This window comes from Lepidochelys kempii, chromosome 5 (genome assembly GCF_965140285.1).
Source record: "Lepidochelys kempii isolate rLepKem1 chromosome 5, rLepKem1.hap1, whole genome shotgun sequence".
Lineage (NCBI taxonomy): Eukaryota > Metazoa > Chordata > Testudines > Cheloniidae > Lepidochelys > Lepidochelys kempii.
Genome location: NC_136384.1, coordinates 113712036 through 113728898, shown reverse-complemented (window position 1 = coordinate 113728898; position 16863 = coordinate 113712036). Strand labels below are relative to the sequence as shown.

General features: G+C 42.4%; 1 protein-coding gene across 1 annotated transcript in view; it reads right to left on the bottom strand.

Moving 5' to 3' along the window:
• MTAP (methylthioadenosine phosphorylase) overlaps positions 1 to 1353 on the bottom strand; it is a 55581-nt gene extending 54228 nt beyond the window's left edge. Inside the window, exon 1 of the mRNA XM_073345512.2 lies at positions 1235 to 1353. Within this exon, the coding sequence (XP_073201613.1) occupies positions 1235 to 1267 (33 nt within the window). The 5' untranslated portion in view covers positions 1268 to 1353. The remainder of the gene's footprint in view (positions 1 to 1234) is intronic.
• Between the last annotated feature and the right edge of the window lie 15510 nt (positions 1354 to 16863).

Genomic DNA, 16863 nt, shown 5'->3' with positions numbered 1-16863 from the left:
ATGTCCTACAGAGGCAGGCAAAGGGCTAAGCATAGCAGCTAAAACTACAGAGCCTCTGACATTGGTGTGCATCATAGGGCCTAGAGACCCCATTGTACAGGCTACAGTACAAACATAAAACAGAAAGTAGTCCCTGCTCCCAAAGAGTTTACAATCTTAACACCTAAATTAATGCTAAATCAGTATTAACAGAGTGAATCATCACATGAGCTGGAGGATAGTGGACCCTTGCAGCAGCGCTCCCATAGAGGGGGTCTGGGAAGCTAGTGTGTGATGGCACAGAGCCTCAGTGCAGATGGACCTGGCCTCTCCTAGCTCTTATTCCACAAGATACGTATGTAGGATCATCTACAGTTTTCAGAAAGTCAGGTCAGTGAAGATAGGACTACAACAGAATTCTGCAGGGTCCCCTAGCCTTAACTATGGCATTGAGTACTATAAATGGAGTGGGGGAGAAAGCAAATCCCCAAACCAGCAGCCAGTTAACAAATCAATACCTGGCAAACCTACAGTAAACAAGACACTGATCTAGCGAACAATCATGCTTTTACCCATCGCTTGACCAGAGCCCAGAAATAGCTTTTGGTAGAGCACAGGATGCCGAGTGCGACAACAGCCTCTAACTTTTCCTTTTAAAGGTTGGATTTTTAGACACCCAGCGTTGTCGCGTTGCCATGCTCAGCTGCTGCTGACTATTATTAGTTGGCCGAGGCAGCACCCTGTGAGCCTTTATGGTAAATGACCGCAGCTCCCTGCCTCCCCTCCAGACTCGACAAGGAAACCCGACAAAGAGACTTTTATTGGACAAGAACACATGTGGGAGGCCTCAACACGTCTGCACTATGGCCGTTGGGGGGGGGGGTGCCCTGTAACACGAGCAGCAGGGCCCTGCCAGAAAGGGGGGGGGCCGACGGGGCCGTGCCCCCCCCAGCAGGGAGGGCGCGGGGCCGAAGCGGGGGCAGGAGGGTGGGCAGCGAAGGGCGCTGCCGAGCATCACAGCAGAGCAGACGCCGCTCACCCCGAGCCCATGCGCCCCGGCGCGGGCAGGAACCTGCCACATGCACCCCGCAGCCAGAGGCGCCTCCCTCGGAGCCCACGTGCCCCAGCCTGACTCGCCTGCACCCCGCGGCGGCCGCCAGGGGCTCCCGCGTGGGGGGGGGACCCACAGGCTGGACCGGGGGGGGGGGGGAATCGCCCCGCCTGGGCCCGGGCGGGAGCCCGCAGCGCCTCTTACCTTGGCGGCCGGGGCGGCCGCGGCTGCAGCCATGTTTGCTAGAGGAAGGACGAGGGGGCGGTCCCGGCTCGGCCCGCCCAGGCTAGCGCCGGCCGGGGGGCTGCAGTCGGCGGAACGAGTCCCGCCCCCTGCTGCGAGGAGGCAGCCGCAGCCGCTGGGCAGCGCCGGCTCCCCGGGCGGCCCCGCACTGCGCCGCGGGGAGCCTCGCCCTCCGCCCCGCAGTCTGCGCTCGCAGGGAGCCAGCCGCCGTCCAGCGCCGGCTGCGGGGCCCTAGCCCGGGGGAGGATGGCTGCTAGTCGGTGCTACCCGCGCGCAGGGCTCCCCCCCGGGGGCCCGCCGGCTGCTGCCCCGCGGAGCGCTGTGAAAACCCGCCCCTGGGCATCTGCCTCTCCCAAGCGAGCCGACGCCGGCCGGCCTAGGGCAGGGGCAGGAGTACCAAGCCCTAGTGTACGCAAATGAACCAGGCCTCCCCCCAGTCAGATTAGTTTACCCATTACCGTTTAAGGGTGTTTTTTAAAAAAGTTGCCTTCCGGTGATGAGGGTTCGTGTTTTCAAGCTTTTCTTCACAAGCATGAAGGCTACAAATTTTACTGTAAAAAAAGAAAAAAAAAGGGGGGGGGGCAAAAAAGCGGAGATTCTCACATAACAACCCAATTTCTGTACCTGGCACTTTCACAAAAGCACTAAATATCACAAGACTGGTGCCTGAGAGAGTTAGCAAGACTACTGATATTTTCCAGGAGAGAAATAACGGCGTCCTGAACAAATGTGACAGTCATCGTGTTCTTATTCAAAGGGAAAAAGCATGAAACAGTTATCTGTTGTTATTCAGAACTGGACTGTTCCTCGCTTGGAAAATGGGTAAGGAAAGGGTGCCCTGTTCCATCTGGGGACACAGATTCTGAAGGATGTTTCACAGAATTACTATAAGCGCTGCAGTGTGCAGAACAAACCAAAAAGACACACAACATGTTCACAGATAAATATTTTGATCAAAATATTTGAGGATTATTGGCCCTGGTGAGTGATGTGAAACAAAATAGCAGTGTTGGGTACTGACCAAGCTTCCATGCCTGCAATGCTACATTTCGTAAACGTGCTAATCAGACTGTTTTAGATAGAATCCACAACAATGTCCTTTCAAACCCACACATAAGAATGGCCATACTGGGCCAGACCACAGATCCATCTAACCCAGGATCCTGTTTTCTGACAGGGACCAGTGCCAGTTGCCCAAGAGGGAATGAACAGAACAGGTAATCATCAAGTGATCCATCCCGTCACCCATCCCAGCTTCTGGCAAACAGAGACTAGGGACACCATCCCTGCCCATCCTGGCTAATAGCCGTTGATGGACCTATCCTCTATGAACTTACCTAGTTCTTTCTTGAACCCTGTTATAGTCTTGGCCTTCACAACATCCTCTGGCAAAGAGTTCACACACCGCACAGTCAACCTGTGGAACTCCTATATGGCTGTTCTTATATTCTTATGTGTGGGTTTGAAATTACATTGTTGCAGATTCTATCTAAAACAGTCTGATTTGCACAGAGCTCTCCTTTTTGCTTATGCACAGTAAGAGATTTTCTTCTTAACCTAGCAGACCACAGTCACTATTACCCAAGACAATCACATTTTAAAAGTTTGAGGAGTTGGAACCAAGATAACTAGCCTTGGGAGACACCTGGGAGATCAAAGAAGTTAGCTAGGTGAAACCTGAACTCAGCTGAATTGTCCACAAGGGGACTGAAGACCTTCAATTTGTGTCTAGTGGCAGTGTATACCTGATGTGAGCCAGAAGAGAAAAACACGTGCCACACATTATCAATAAATCAGCTGGCAGCCCACCCCAGAATGGAAGTAACTGGTGATGCTCTGCTCACCTCCTCTTCTTCCCTCTTCCTCCCACTATTTGCTTCCCCAAGAACACTTCATTGTTAGGTGGTATGCTCATGGCATCAGTCTAGAGCCTCAGCTGCAGATGAGGACCCTTCTGCACAGCAGAGAAGAATGAATGCAAACACGCCCTTTTCACTCCCCCAATCCTGGGGCCATTTTCTGCCAGGCCTGTCCTTTATTGTGGGTAAAAGCAGCCTGCACCATCTGCCAAGGAGCCATTATGACATACAAAGTAATTCAACCAATGCCAACTCTGGGACATTCATCTGGTTACAGTGGGTGACATATACTACAATGGTTCTTCCCGCCTCTTCTCTTTTACAGTGGGATCAGAACATCAAACGTAAATAAATCAATCATCTCTCCCCACATCCCTTCTTAATCCTCTTCCACCTTAAATAAGATGTATGTCCTAAAATTTAAGCAGGTTATAATGTTTTAAAATTCAGATTTTCTTTTATTAGAAAGAAATGTTGACACTGGATTTATAGCTACAGAAAATATGATCTGAATGAACTTAGAAGTGATCTGATGTATATATGCATTTGTGTAGTCAAAACAGAGTTTTATATATATATATGTATATATATGTGTGTGTGTGTGTGTGTAGTCAAAACAGAGTTTTCTGTAGCTATGTATCCAGTGTCGTCTAAAATTAAGAAGGAAGAGCGGGGAAACTGATAAATGATTGATTAAGTATTATTTACAGGATGCAAATAGCAGAAACTGCGCACTAAACCCAGTGTTTATTCGGTAGGAAGATCTGTTCACAGAAGTTCATATCAAATATAAAAAAGTCAGTGGGCGCCATCTAAAAGTGCAGGTACTAAACTGCATCAAAAGCTGGGCTGTCCTGTAAGCAAAAATACAATAAATCATGTTTCTCTCATCCTCAACTCTAAGAATGAAATTCTGACTCCATTGAAATCAGTGGGAAAACTCCCATTTCACCTTTAGAATGTAGTGGAGAAAAATATTTTCACAAGGAAACATATCTCCATTTCAAGATAACACGTGTTTATGATAAATAGTGAGAAAGTTAACTATTGCCAAACTGTAAATAGATAGTAATCACTATCCTGCAGGTGGCAGTATATTTGCATGCTATTGATATTAAAACACTATGAGAGAAAGACATGGAAAGTACCATTTACTATTTCAGTACTTGGAAAGAGCTAACCCTAGAAGTATACTTCAGTAATCGGCATAAAAGTCAATAGCTTCACATTAACTGTAAACAGTTCCTTGAGGCAGTGACTGTACCTTTCTCTGTGGTTGTACAGCGCCATGCACTACTATGGGACTCAGAAAATGAGGGTGCACAGACACAATGTGGTTTACAGGAGATGAATGGCTTCAGAAAAAGGAATCCAATTTTTGACTCCCAAGTGCTATTTTCTTTTCTGAATAGAATGATCCCAGACATCGTGGGAAAAATTTTGTCCTCAGATATGCTCATGGATGACATTCACCCCTGGTGTGGTGGCCAGGGCAAATCCCTCTGCACTACTTAAGCCCCCAGTAGGAGCAGCACAGTGGATAAGGGTACTAGTACCTATATAACCCTATGTGCTGCAGAAAGGGTCTCCCTGCTGGGCCTCCATAGGCCAGGATAGAATGCTGTCAAGGTTCCTTCCCCACTCCTAACTCTAGGGTACAGATCTGGGGACCTGAATGAAAGACACCCTAAGCTTATTCTTACCAGCTTAGGTTAAAAACTTCCACAAGGTACAAACTTTTCCTTGTCCCAGTATGCTGCCACCACCAAGCGTTTTAAACAAAGAACAGGGAAAGAGCCCACTTGGAGACGTCTTCCCACAAAATATCCCCCCCAACCCCTACACCACCTTTCCTGTAGAAGGCTTGATAATAATCCTCACCAACTGGTACAGGTGAACACAGACCCAATCCCTTGGATCTTAAGGACAATGAAAATCAGGTTCTTAAAAGAAGAATTTTAATTAAAGAAAAGGTAAAAGAATCACCTCTGTAAAATCAGGATGGTAAATACCTTACATGGTAATCAGATTCAAAACATAGAGAATCCCTCTAGACAAAACTTTAAGTTACAAAAAGACTCAAAAACAGGAATATACATGCCCTCCAGCACAGCTTATTTTACAAACCATTAAACAAAAGAAAATCTAACACATTTTCTAGCTAGATTACTTACTAACTTTACAGGAGTTTTAAGGCTGCATTCCTGATCTGTTCCCGGCAAAAGCATCACACAGACAGACCAAACCCTTTGTTCCCCCCCTCCAGATTTGAAAGAATCTTGCCCCCTCATTGGCCATTTTGGGTCAGGTGCCAGCAGGGTTACCTTAGCTTCTTAACCCTTTACAGGTGAAAGGATTTTGCCTCTGGTCAGGAGGGATTTTATAGCACTGTATACTATAAAAGGTGGTTACCCTTCCCTTTATATTTATGACAAATGCCATAAAGCAGTTTGACCCAAAGGAATGGTACCCACAGAATGCATGGTTAGACCCAGTGGCCCCAGTACCCACTGAGGAGCTGTTTGTTATTCTTGTCGACAAATTGGAATAGTAGATATACAACAGGCCCAGTCCCTGTCTATGGGGTCGGCCTCACCTCCCTAACACTTCTGTGCACCATCAGTCTAGATCTTGATAGTTTGGGATTTATAAGGGTAGAATAGATTTCATCTATGCAGTGGAGCAAATCCTACTGAAATCAATAAGAGGTAAACATGAGTGTCTAAATGCAAAATTTGGTCCCAGGAGTGCAAATTTTTTTCTTAGTTGCATCCGTAAAATACAGTACCAGATAGAGAACATGCCCTAACCATTTGGGCCTCATCCAGATCACATCTAATGTGACATACTTGCAGTGTTTTTCCCCAAAATTGAAATCGTGGGGGGGGGGTGTTGACCGATGAGGGGTGAGACTGTTAGGGCAAAGGTGGGCTGTATGGCACCATAGTAAAAACTGAAAAATGTTTCACAACCATTTTATTAGATTTAACTAATGTTTTTAAATCATCACACAAATTAAAGTTGGCTACACAAGCCTACTATGAAGCACTATATCTACATCCTTCTTGGTTTCTTCTTGTAATTTTGCATAACTCTGTTAAAGAACTTCTCGAATGCAGTGCATTCATTTTTGGTGGCTTCTCTTGTGTCCGGTACTTCAAGTCCTTCAAGATATGCTCATGATCATGCAGAAGGCAACTTCTTTCAGAACACAAAATTCTATTCAATGAGGAAAAAGAACACTCAACTGTAGCTGTTGTGACTGGGACTAGACAGAGATGAATTCCTACTTCTTTCATCCCAGGAACCATAGCACTAAAATTGGGTCGAACCACTAGTGATGATAAAGAAGGTGAAGTCAAATCTTCATTTGTCCATAGTATGATATTCCACTCTGTGTTCAAATTCTCTGTTCTGTCCTGATCACATGGCAGCCCCACTGCAGGTAGTGCCTCACTTCACTCAACTGTCCGTGTTTTATAAGATAGGCATCTGTAAAAGCTACATAGAGGTTGACAGAATCCAGAAGTTGCTGTTGTAGAGATGTAAGAATCAAGTCAGTGTACTTTACTTTTTCAGCTGGCTTAACAAACACTTCTTGTCCGCGCCATTTAAGGAGTCAATATAAGTGCGCTAATTAATCAACTTCTGAACTGAAATCTTGCTTCTTCCAGTACATTTTCAATGATATCTCTCTGATTGATCCAAGTGTAGCTTCCATTGCTGGACAGAGATCTATTACTGTTGTAGCAGATTCCTGGAGGGCATTGTTAATGATCCAAGTGGTTTCAACAGTAGAGAGAGAATGGTGATTGTTTTCTCTGAACTTAGTAGCAATAGTAGTCCACCACTACTTTGATCTGTCCCATCTCAGTAGATACTTTCCAAAGCCAATAATAATGGTTGCAGTAATTTTAAGACAACAGCCATAGATCGCTCCTGAGAAAGCCAGTGGGTTTTCCCAGGTTGGACTAATTTGAACTTCAATCCCAGTGTATCTTCTATATTTTACAAGACGTTCAGTCCTTTTGGACTCTTGCTGAAAAAAAGAGAGTTTATGGCTTTTTAAATGCCTTTTGAAAATTCTGGAGCTCATACTAGCGCTAGTTGGAGTAGATGGCCTCTGCAGTGTGTATTGGAGAGTTTAGAATTACACTTTTCTCTGAGGAAAGCTTGTACTCCACATTTCTTCCAGAGAAGTTTGAAGCTCCATCAAATGTACAAACCACCATCTCTTTCGGGTTCAATTTACAAGCACTTAACTCTTCTAAGACGTGGATTGTCAGAGATGAAGCCAATGTGTCTTCTATAACCTGAACATCTACAAATTCATCCACTGGCCTACCACTGACATCAAGATAACGTACGCAGAGACCTAATACTGGACACCCATTTGCACTGTTGCATTCATCAGCCATGTATGCACATTTTCTGAATGCGGTGAGAGTTCTTCACTTTTTCAACTGCTGAGTCTTTCACTGTTACACCGCATGCTTCTAACCAGTCAGCTGAGTTTCTTGCAGAAAGATAGTGACCATTTGCTGGTCTTGATCGGAACCAGTGTCCAATTTCAGGATTAACAAATGACAATGCACTTAACATTGGCCTCTAGTTTGTAGTGTGTGGTATCTCTTGCTTAAAGAGAAAGTATGATGTGACAGCCATGTTTGTTTCAATAAACTGTGTTGTGTCTCTAGCATTTTTAACTGCCTTGTTAAGTACTTCTAAAATTGGCTTTGACAATGACTGACTTGTAAGGTTTTCTGCATGTCGATGCAGTCCAGAGGACTGGTGTTTTGCACCCTTTTCACATAATTTGTCAACATTGGCTTTGCTGATCGGTCTGGTTTCTCCACTTTTACTATATAAATCCATGATATGCTCACATCTTGAATACCGCGTGCAGTTCTGGTCACCCCATCTCATAAAAGATATATTGGAGTTGGAAAAGGTACAGAGAAGGGCAACTAAAATGATTAGAGGTATGGAACACCTTCCATATGAGGAGAGATGAAAAAGACTGGGACTTTTCCGCTTGGAAAAGAGACGACTAAGAGGGGAAATGATAGAGGTCTATAAAATCTTGACTGGTGTGGAAAAAGTGAATAAGCTCCTTCACGTAACACAAAAACTAGGGGTCACCCAATGAAATTAATAGGCAGCAGGGTTTAAAACAAACAAAAGGAAGTACTTCTTCACACAACACACTGTCAACCTGTGGAAATATTTGCCAGAGGATGTTGTTAAGGCCAAAACTAGAACAGGGTTCAAAAAAGAGCTAGATAAGTTCATGGAGGATATGTCAAACAATGTCTATTAGCCAGGATGGGCATGGATGCAACACCATGGTCTGAGAGCCTCTGCTTGCCAGAAGCTGGGCATGGACGACAGGTGTGGATCACTCTATAATTTCCCTGTTCTATTAATTCCCTTTGAAGCACTTGGCATTGGCCACTGTTGAAAGACAGGGTACTGGGCTAGATAGACCATCGATCTGAGCCCATATGACAGGTTTCAGAGTAACAGCCGTGTTAGTCTGTATTCGCAAAAAGAAAAGGAGGACTTGTGGCACCTTAGAGACTAACCAATTTATTTGAGCATAAGCTTTCGTGAGCTACAGCTCACTTCATCGGATGCACCGATGTAGCTCACGAAAGCTTATGCTCAAATAAATTGGTTAGTATCTAAGGTGCCACAAGTACTCCTTTTCTTTTCACTTAAACCTGATCATCAGTGATTTCAGCTCTAGTGGTCACTTAACAAAACAAAAGACTCTATGGAGCCTAATAAGCTCTATCTTTAAATAGGGGAGAGGAGCAAGTCAAATGGTGCCTGTGACTCTTAGGCAGAGCCCACACCACCAAGCAAAACCCCTGTCTCCCCCGTGTCCACTGGGATCTGCCATCCAAACCCCTTGCTTAGCAAGAGCAGTTCAGTTGAGGGTGACCAGTGCTTAATTTGTAATGAAAGAGGTGCCAGAGTTCAAGCAAGTTTTTTACTTTCATAACTGATGCAGCAAGCCCAGAGGTCCCGGAGCTATGAACTGCCAAGCCTAGAGGTTCTGGGGCTCAGCCCTGTGAAAAATTAAGCATTGAGGGTGACCCCCCTCTAAGTTAGAGTTCCGCTGCCCTTTATTCATACAATAAAGATAACAACTTTTCATGACCCCCACATTCAATACTAAAGAGATTTGTAACCCAACACCAGCCAAAACTGATTACTTGGGCAACACAGCTCTGTCTACCTAGGCAAAGTGGGTGAGAAAATACAGTCTGGTCCTGAAGCTTTTCCCCTCTCCCCTGGCTCATCACTAGCTATCAGGGGAGAGCTCATTCAGATCTTGCTTACAAATCATAAATTTGAAATTATAATGTGCCAAAATTGTCAGAAAAAACAACAGCTATGTGAAGAAGCTAGTCTTTGTTCATACTTTTCAAACCTATTATACTTTTTCAGGTACAAGCATTGTATCCTACACAGTATTTGCTTTTAAAGTGTGTGTTAATATTTCAATTTCAATTCCAATTTCCAACCAATGACTAAATTGGCAACACTGATGTAACTAGTTAACCATTGGGGGGTGTTGGGGAAAATCAGGGGGGCAGTGTACACCCCCCTGGTGTGTGCGCATAGGGAAATCCCTGCATACTTGTATATTTGACAGATTTTATTAAAACCAAAACAAGGGTAAGACACCATTGGAAAGAGAATATCACTCTCCCTTCCCACACCCACACAAAGATAGCCTTAAGACAGTGTTTCTAGATTACTGAATCATAGTGTTAATTGAGCTCACATATTGTAACTGGCCACAGTACTTCTGAAAATCAGCAGAGGGCATCTAAATCTCTAAATATGGTTAGCCCTTCACCTTTTACAGATATTGAACTGCTTGGGCTGGATAAGCATATAAGTGCTTAAAACACATTTACAAAAAGAACAATAGCTGGGATTATTTGGAAAATAAAATGCAGATCAGCTGTTGGAGTAATTTCTTCTGTTTTGTTATACATTTGGATCAGAACTCTTCACACGTGTAATAGCTTTTTGCTCACCCAAAGTGGCTGTTGTCAGACCAGCTATTCCTAAATATTTTTATTGAGAGCAGCAGCATTAGTGGCTGTGTCCTAATCTATATTTTGCGAACAGTGATATTAGAACATCCTCACACTGGTTCCAGAATATTTTGGAAACATACAGAGTGGATTACCTTTGGGCAGACTGTGCAATAGTGTAACCCATTTGGATCCCAAGTTAGCAGGCTACTGGAACACATAAGCATGAGAGTAGACCCACTGAAGTCAATGAGGGTATTCACATGTTTAAGTAGCTTGCTGAGTAAGGGCCTTGTTTATTGAGCCTGTTTTCTCTTCAGCAATTTAGGTTTGACTCTTTCTCTTCATTTCTGACTCTCCAGAAATCTCCACTTCATACAAGAAAGCACATTCATTTTTATTGCGTCCTGAGGAGTTAAAATCCATCTCAGAATTATGCCACAGTTTCAAGGAATAGCTTTCCACAGGTCTCTGGATGAGATAATATGGAGAAACAATTAATTTGATCCAATTTGTAAGCATCAACTAAAAATGCTAAGTGCCCTAGAGTGTAACAATGTCTCTGGTTGTGGGACAGTTCAAGAGGTAACCCTCAATTTCTCATCAATCTCCTCACACATTCCTGGAAACATTCTGGTATTGAGCTTGCTCTTCCTAAAAATTCCTTCACTTCCAAACATCACCACCACAAAAGGGCTTGGGGGGGATGAGAGGGGAGGAAAGGTAACCTGTTAAAGACAGTTGAGAAGTCTGACGCTGTTGATCCTATGAAATGAAAAGCAAGATGTGCTAACGTGTTAGACCACCCCCAAAACATCAGAGTGTATCTCAGTTACAGATCAACTGAAAAGTCCACCAAACTCGCATCCGCAACACATGTATAAAAGGACTCCATATCTATGCTGTAAGAGAGTTCATAATTTGATTTTATTTACTGGGCTTTAGTTGAAGAGATCTGTTATCAGTTAAAAGAGCAGTTGCTTTAGATGATCAATACAGTTTAAATAAAGGCTGATCTGAGAATTACCAGGAAAAATCCTGAGAACAGTTCTTAGCACATTTGAAAACTAAACTTTAAAAAAATCTGTGATTTTCCAAGTCCTTATTTTCTTTATAAATAAAGAAATACATCTCTCCAGGTTTAATACCACTTGCAATGACCTGAATAAGGCAATGATACCTGTTTAATTGGTTATTGATTAAAGTAACAAAATTATTTTGTTTCCTTTCTTGTATTTGTCTTATTTTCACAAACCTATGAACGTAGGCAGAGATTCTGAGATTCATATGTAACCTCATACCTAGACCCTAAAGAAATTGATATTGATCATTTAACAGCAGTCCACATAAGAACAAATATAAATTTCCCTACTCTTCCTACTGAAAAGACAGTGCTTTCTTATTAATTTCTTCTGATGTTTGTCTGTTATATACTATTTAAAGTATTTACAGTGAATGAAAAGAGTTGAAATAGGAAAAATGTATATTTAATAATTATTAGTCAGAACAAGTCATTTCATATTTTATGAACTGCTTTGGAAAAGTTGGCAATTATTTTGTTAATTAAAAGTTACTTTATTGAAAAATTGGTTTCAGAGTAACAGCCGTGTTAGTCTGTATTCGCAAAAAGAAAAGGAGTACTTGTGGCACCTTAGAGACTAACCAATTTATCTGAGCATAAGCTTTCGTGAGCTACAGCTCACTTCATCGGAGTTGCATCCAGTCAAGTGAGCTGTAGCTCACGAAAGCTTATGCTCAAATAAATTGGTTAGTCTCTAAGGTGCCACAAGTACTCCTTTTCTTTTTGCGAATACAGACTAACACGGCTGCTACTCTGAAACCTGCCTTAATACAAAAAGGTCTAGTTATTGCATTCATTCATTCTCATCTATCATAGATTACACAATGCAGGCATCAACAGTCCAGAGATGCAGTGCTCACATTTGCCAGATGGTGGCCAGACTAAGGTGGTACAAAAGTACTAAATATACATTAATAAATAACAATTAAGTGCACTTGGCCAATTGTTAGCCTCCTCCATCCAGTTATTGGACTCACCGTGTGTGTCCTGTACAGTACTGCTGCTGAGAATTGGACCCAGGCCCTTACAGTCTGTTATATAAGAACCCTGCCAAAAAAAGGTAAAAAGGAACTTCCTTCTGACCAAGACAGTAGACTTGTCTCAGCTGGAAGTTGATCTTCATCTACCTTCCAGCACTGTACTTCTTTATGTCTTCAATCTGTGTTAGAGGTCTTTATATAGAGCAATAGATATTGCTAAACCTTTCATTTTAGTAAAAACTGGATTGTATTTATGTCATCTGAATTTTAGGTCACCTGAAATGAGTTCAAATGAAAAGTAGCTGAGTCTAGTAAAGCTAAACTCTGGTTCTTATTTCAATGCAGCAGTCATAATACTGCATTTGGTAAATGAAAGCAATGGGATTTTTCTCATTCTCCAGTGACAGCTGAATTCAAAGTGTGAGTTATCAAGGATAGTATTCAGATTTACCTTTATCCTTCATTGAATGGAATCTAGTTATGAATCATCTGGCAAAAATGCATGGGGTAGAATTACTAGTTTTTAATTATTCACAGAAAAAAATACCACAGTTGTATCACAGTATTCATTTTTTAGGATATGCACACACACACAATCGTTTTTCTGTAAACGTGAAGACTTACCTTTTACTGTAATCTATTTTAGATATTTCCAACACACCTGTCACTGTGATGTCTAAGCACTGAATATACAGATCACATCCTGCTCCCATGTCAAGTCAGTGGCAAAATTCCCACTGAGTTCATCTGAACAGGATTAGTTCCTATAGTAACATTAATATTGTCCAAAGGGATATCAGCCCTCCTGCAGAGTACAGCTCTGCAGGTTTCTTGTGTAAATCTGAGCATGTCATTCATGATGATCGGAAAACTCTACTCACAATGTTTCTGAAGTAAGTGGCATTGTCTGCACTGGAGAAGGATTATAAGTAAAAAATACATAAGTGGAGAAGCTGAGATGTGCACACCTAAAACATCTAATTCTGACTAAGAACCACTGGAGTCCGGGGCCCCCTGGGGAGCTTCAAACAGGCTTTAGGGTGTCTGCTAAGCAGGTGTTAGACTCACAGGGGCCCAGGGCAGAAAGCTGAAGCCCTGCTGCATGGGGCTGAAGCCCGGGGCCCTGAGCCCCACCACCAGGGGCTGAAGCCAAAGCCTGAGCAACTTAGCTTTTTGGGGCTCCCTGTGGCATGGGGCACTGAGCAGTTGTCCTGGTTTCTATGCCCTAACGCTTTTATAATCAGAAAACCAGTTGCTGTGGCACAGGTGGGCTATGGAGTTTTTATAGCATGTTTGGAGGGGCCTCAAAAAGAAAAAGATTGAGAACTGATCTAATTAATGCATCCATATGACAAAGTATCCTGGCATTGCTAAGCTACTGTTTTGACACATTCCAGATAGTGGGTGGATACTCACAGTCAGAACTACAAAAACCAGTTGAAATACTGATCTTCATGAAAACTAATACCAAGCACCTTAAATTTAAAACTGTGACTACATGTTGTTAGCAGTTTTATTTAACAGTTTGTAAAAGAAGCTGTAATAATACCAAAATGTACATTTTTTGGTTCACATTACAGATCAACAAATCTCTAATACAATTACAGTACTTTTATGAGACTGAATTTGAATTACTGCTTTTGTTTCTTGCTCAGTTGCACAGCTGCTGATACTGTGTTAAACCATGAAAATAATCCCATGAGAGTGTCAGGAAACTTCATTTTTCAGAGGAGCAGCTGTTTTAGTCTGTATCTGAAAAAAGAAAAGGAGTACTTTGGCACCTTAGAGACTAACACATTATCTGAGCATAAGCTTTCGTGAGCTACAGCTCACTTCATCTTGAGCTTATGCTCAAATAAATTTGTTAGTCTCTAAGGTGCCACAAGTCCTCTTTATCTTTTTGAGGAAACTTCATGAATTTCAATTTGTGGTGTTTCCTTCATAGCAGCTGGTTGGGGCAGGGCATGCCTTCACTCATTTTTGGATGACCCAAAATTTGTGGGGAAGATACCTGAGTTTTTTTCACATAGGAGGTACCTAGACCTATGGCAGATTCTGTGTTCAATAGTGCAGTCTACACGCAGACATAGGATCAACCTTAATGTGGAATTTGCTTGATTGATATATGGGACAAAACAGAGACATTGACACTGACATGATATATGTATGATGTATGCAACGCATTGTTATATATTGGGGAGGAATATATATATTTCATTTGCTTTGACTGAAAGACAAGTATCTTTTGCAAAATGAATGAAAAATAGGTCCTCCATCTGTTCCACAGAGCTGATTCAGCTTTCAGTTATATCAGTATAAATCCAACAATGAAGCTACTCTGGACTGACACGAAATGACTTCAGTGGAATTACTGCAGATTTATACCTGTAGCTCACGAAAGCTTTTGCTCAAATAAATTTGTTAGTCTCTAAGGTGCCACAAGTACTCCTTTTCTTTTTGCGAATACAGACTAACACTGCTGCTACTCCGAAACATACCAGTATAACTGAGACCAGGATCTGGCTTATATATTAAAAATCTCTCAGAAAGTGATGGAGTTGAGATCCTGTTGTTTTGTATGGAACTTTCATTCAACTTCCTGCCCCACTAATTTAACTCTATTAATACATAGATTCAGATTCTCAGCTAGTGTAAATCAACCTCAATTTACACCAGCTAAGAATCTGGCTCATAATATACAAATTTCCGAGATTTTAGAGGGATCTTTTATTTACTCATTCATGGGTAACAATATTGATTAAATATTTTAAAATGTGCACCTACTGCATCTGTTCCCAGTAGGAAAATGTTTTTGGTAACTCTGGTTTAAATAGGTAAAACTTAAAATGTCATCAGGAGTGGGAAATGGAATCTCATTCAATGACAGTTCATCAGTAGGTTGTAACCTTGAAGTTCTAAACCTAACATTTATCATTGTGGGCTGCTTCCCCTGTCACACAGCTGTGTTCTGAAGATGTAGTCAGCTCTCTGCAGCAGCCACATTCAATTAGGAGCGGGCACTTCAAAAAATATGAAAGCAACATTTTTGTTTCAGGACGACCATATATTATCAAAAAATGCACCATTTATGGGATTACTAAAGAGGTTATAATTTCTGCTCAATTTTTATTTATGACATCACAGAACCCCTTGAAACAAAATTATAGCCTTGCATTTTCCCCAGAGGGAGCTCTTTGTTCTTCATATTGTAAATGATGGAATGTAAATCAATTTATCTGAATAATAATAAGCAAGAGTTTTTCAATGAAATCTCATGTCAGTTTTACAAAAGTGGAAGAAATACACAATGCTTTTTTTCCTCCCCAATATTTAAGGGTTGGGGGGTGGGTAGGAATGGTTTGGCAAATGACTAACATTTTCATTATTTAAATTATAATTTTATGATGCATAAAAGCTTGATTTTCACTTACATGAGGCTACTTTACACCTCTCTGGCAGTGCAAAAGGGCATTAAAGTAGGAGTAAACTATATTTACACCTAGTTTAAAGCCCTTTACGCTGTTAAATGTAAAGTGTAAAGAGGGCTAGTGTAAATGAGAATCAAGAGCTGAGATAGTTTAACAGTGAGTGTGAACAGTACATACCCAAATATGTTGCTCGAAACTCTAAAAATCAGGCCTTGAAGGTAGGGGTGGGGAACCTTTTCTGTATCAGGGGCCATTGACCCACTGGAAAAATCAACGGTGGGCCACACACATTCAACTCACCTGCCCAGGGAAGTGCGGAGGCTTGGGGCTTCCCTCCCGTGGTGGGGAGAGCTGGCACACATGGCTCCAGCCCTGCAGTGCCAAGAAGCCCCAAGACATGGGGCTGGAGCAGCAAGTGCCAGCTCACCCCGCTGCCGGGGGGAAAGCCCCAAGTCTCAGAGCCGTGAGTGCTGGGTCACCCCACTGCGGGGGGAATCCCCGAGTCTCGGCGACCCCCTTCTGTGGGTGAGTTGAACGTCTGTTGCTCAAGGGCCAGATGAAAATGAGCAAAGGGCTGGATCCAGCCTGTGGGCCATAGATTCCCCACCCCTATTGTAAAGGGTCTCAAATTGGGGGTCTCCAATACTGAAATCTTGGCCATGCACATCCGTGTGTGTGTATAGCACTGTACAGCTGTACTGTATATGTAAATGTCTGTGGGAACAAAGATTAACCTCTGTTCTCAAATAGGCTAACACTGCAAAACTGGTTTAGAGGTGTGGTCTAATGGTCTGAGTGCAGCCCTAGGAGGCAGGAACTCCTGAGTTCTAATCTCGTTTTTGACATTGACTTCCTTTGTGGCCTTGGACCACAAACTCTCTCCCTCAGTTTCTCCATGTGTCAAATGATGATGAGGATAACAACAGTTACCTGTTTCAGTGAGGTGGGCAGATTCATTAGCAAACATTTTTAAAATGCTTTGAAGATGAAAAGCACTAAGTATTATTATTATATCTTTACCAAAAGATGCTGTAAAGATGTAATTGTCCCAATCACACACATCAGGACTTTGCATTGCTTATGCTAAAGCTAGTTCAAAGCAAGAAGATTCATATTAAAAAAATATTTAAGAAAAAGACAGTCACGTCAAACTGACAACTTTCGCATTGACTCATGCAGATCTTGAC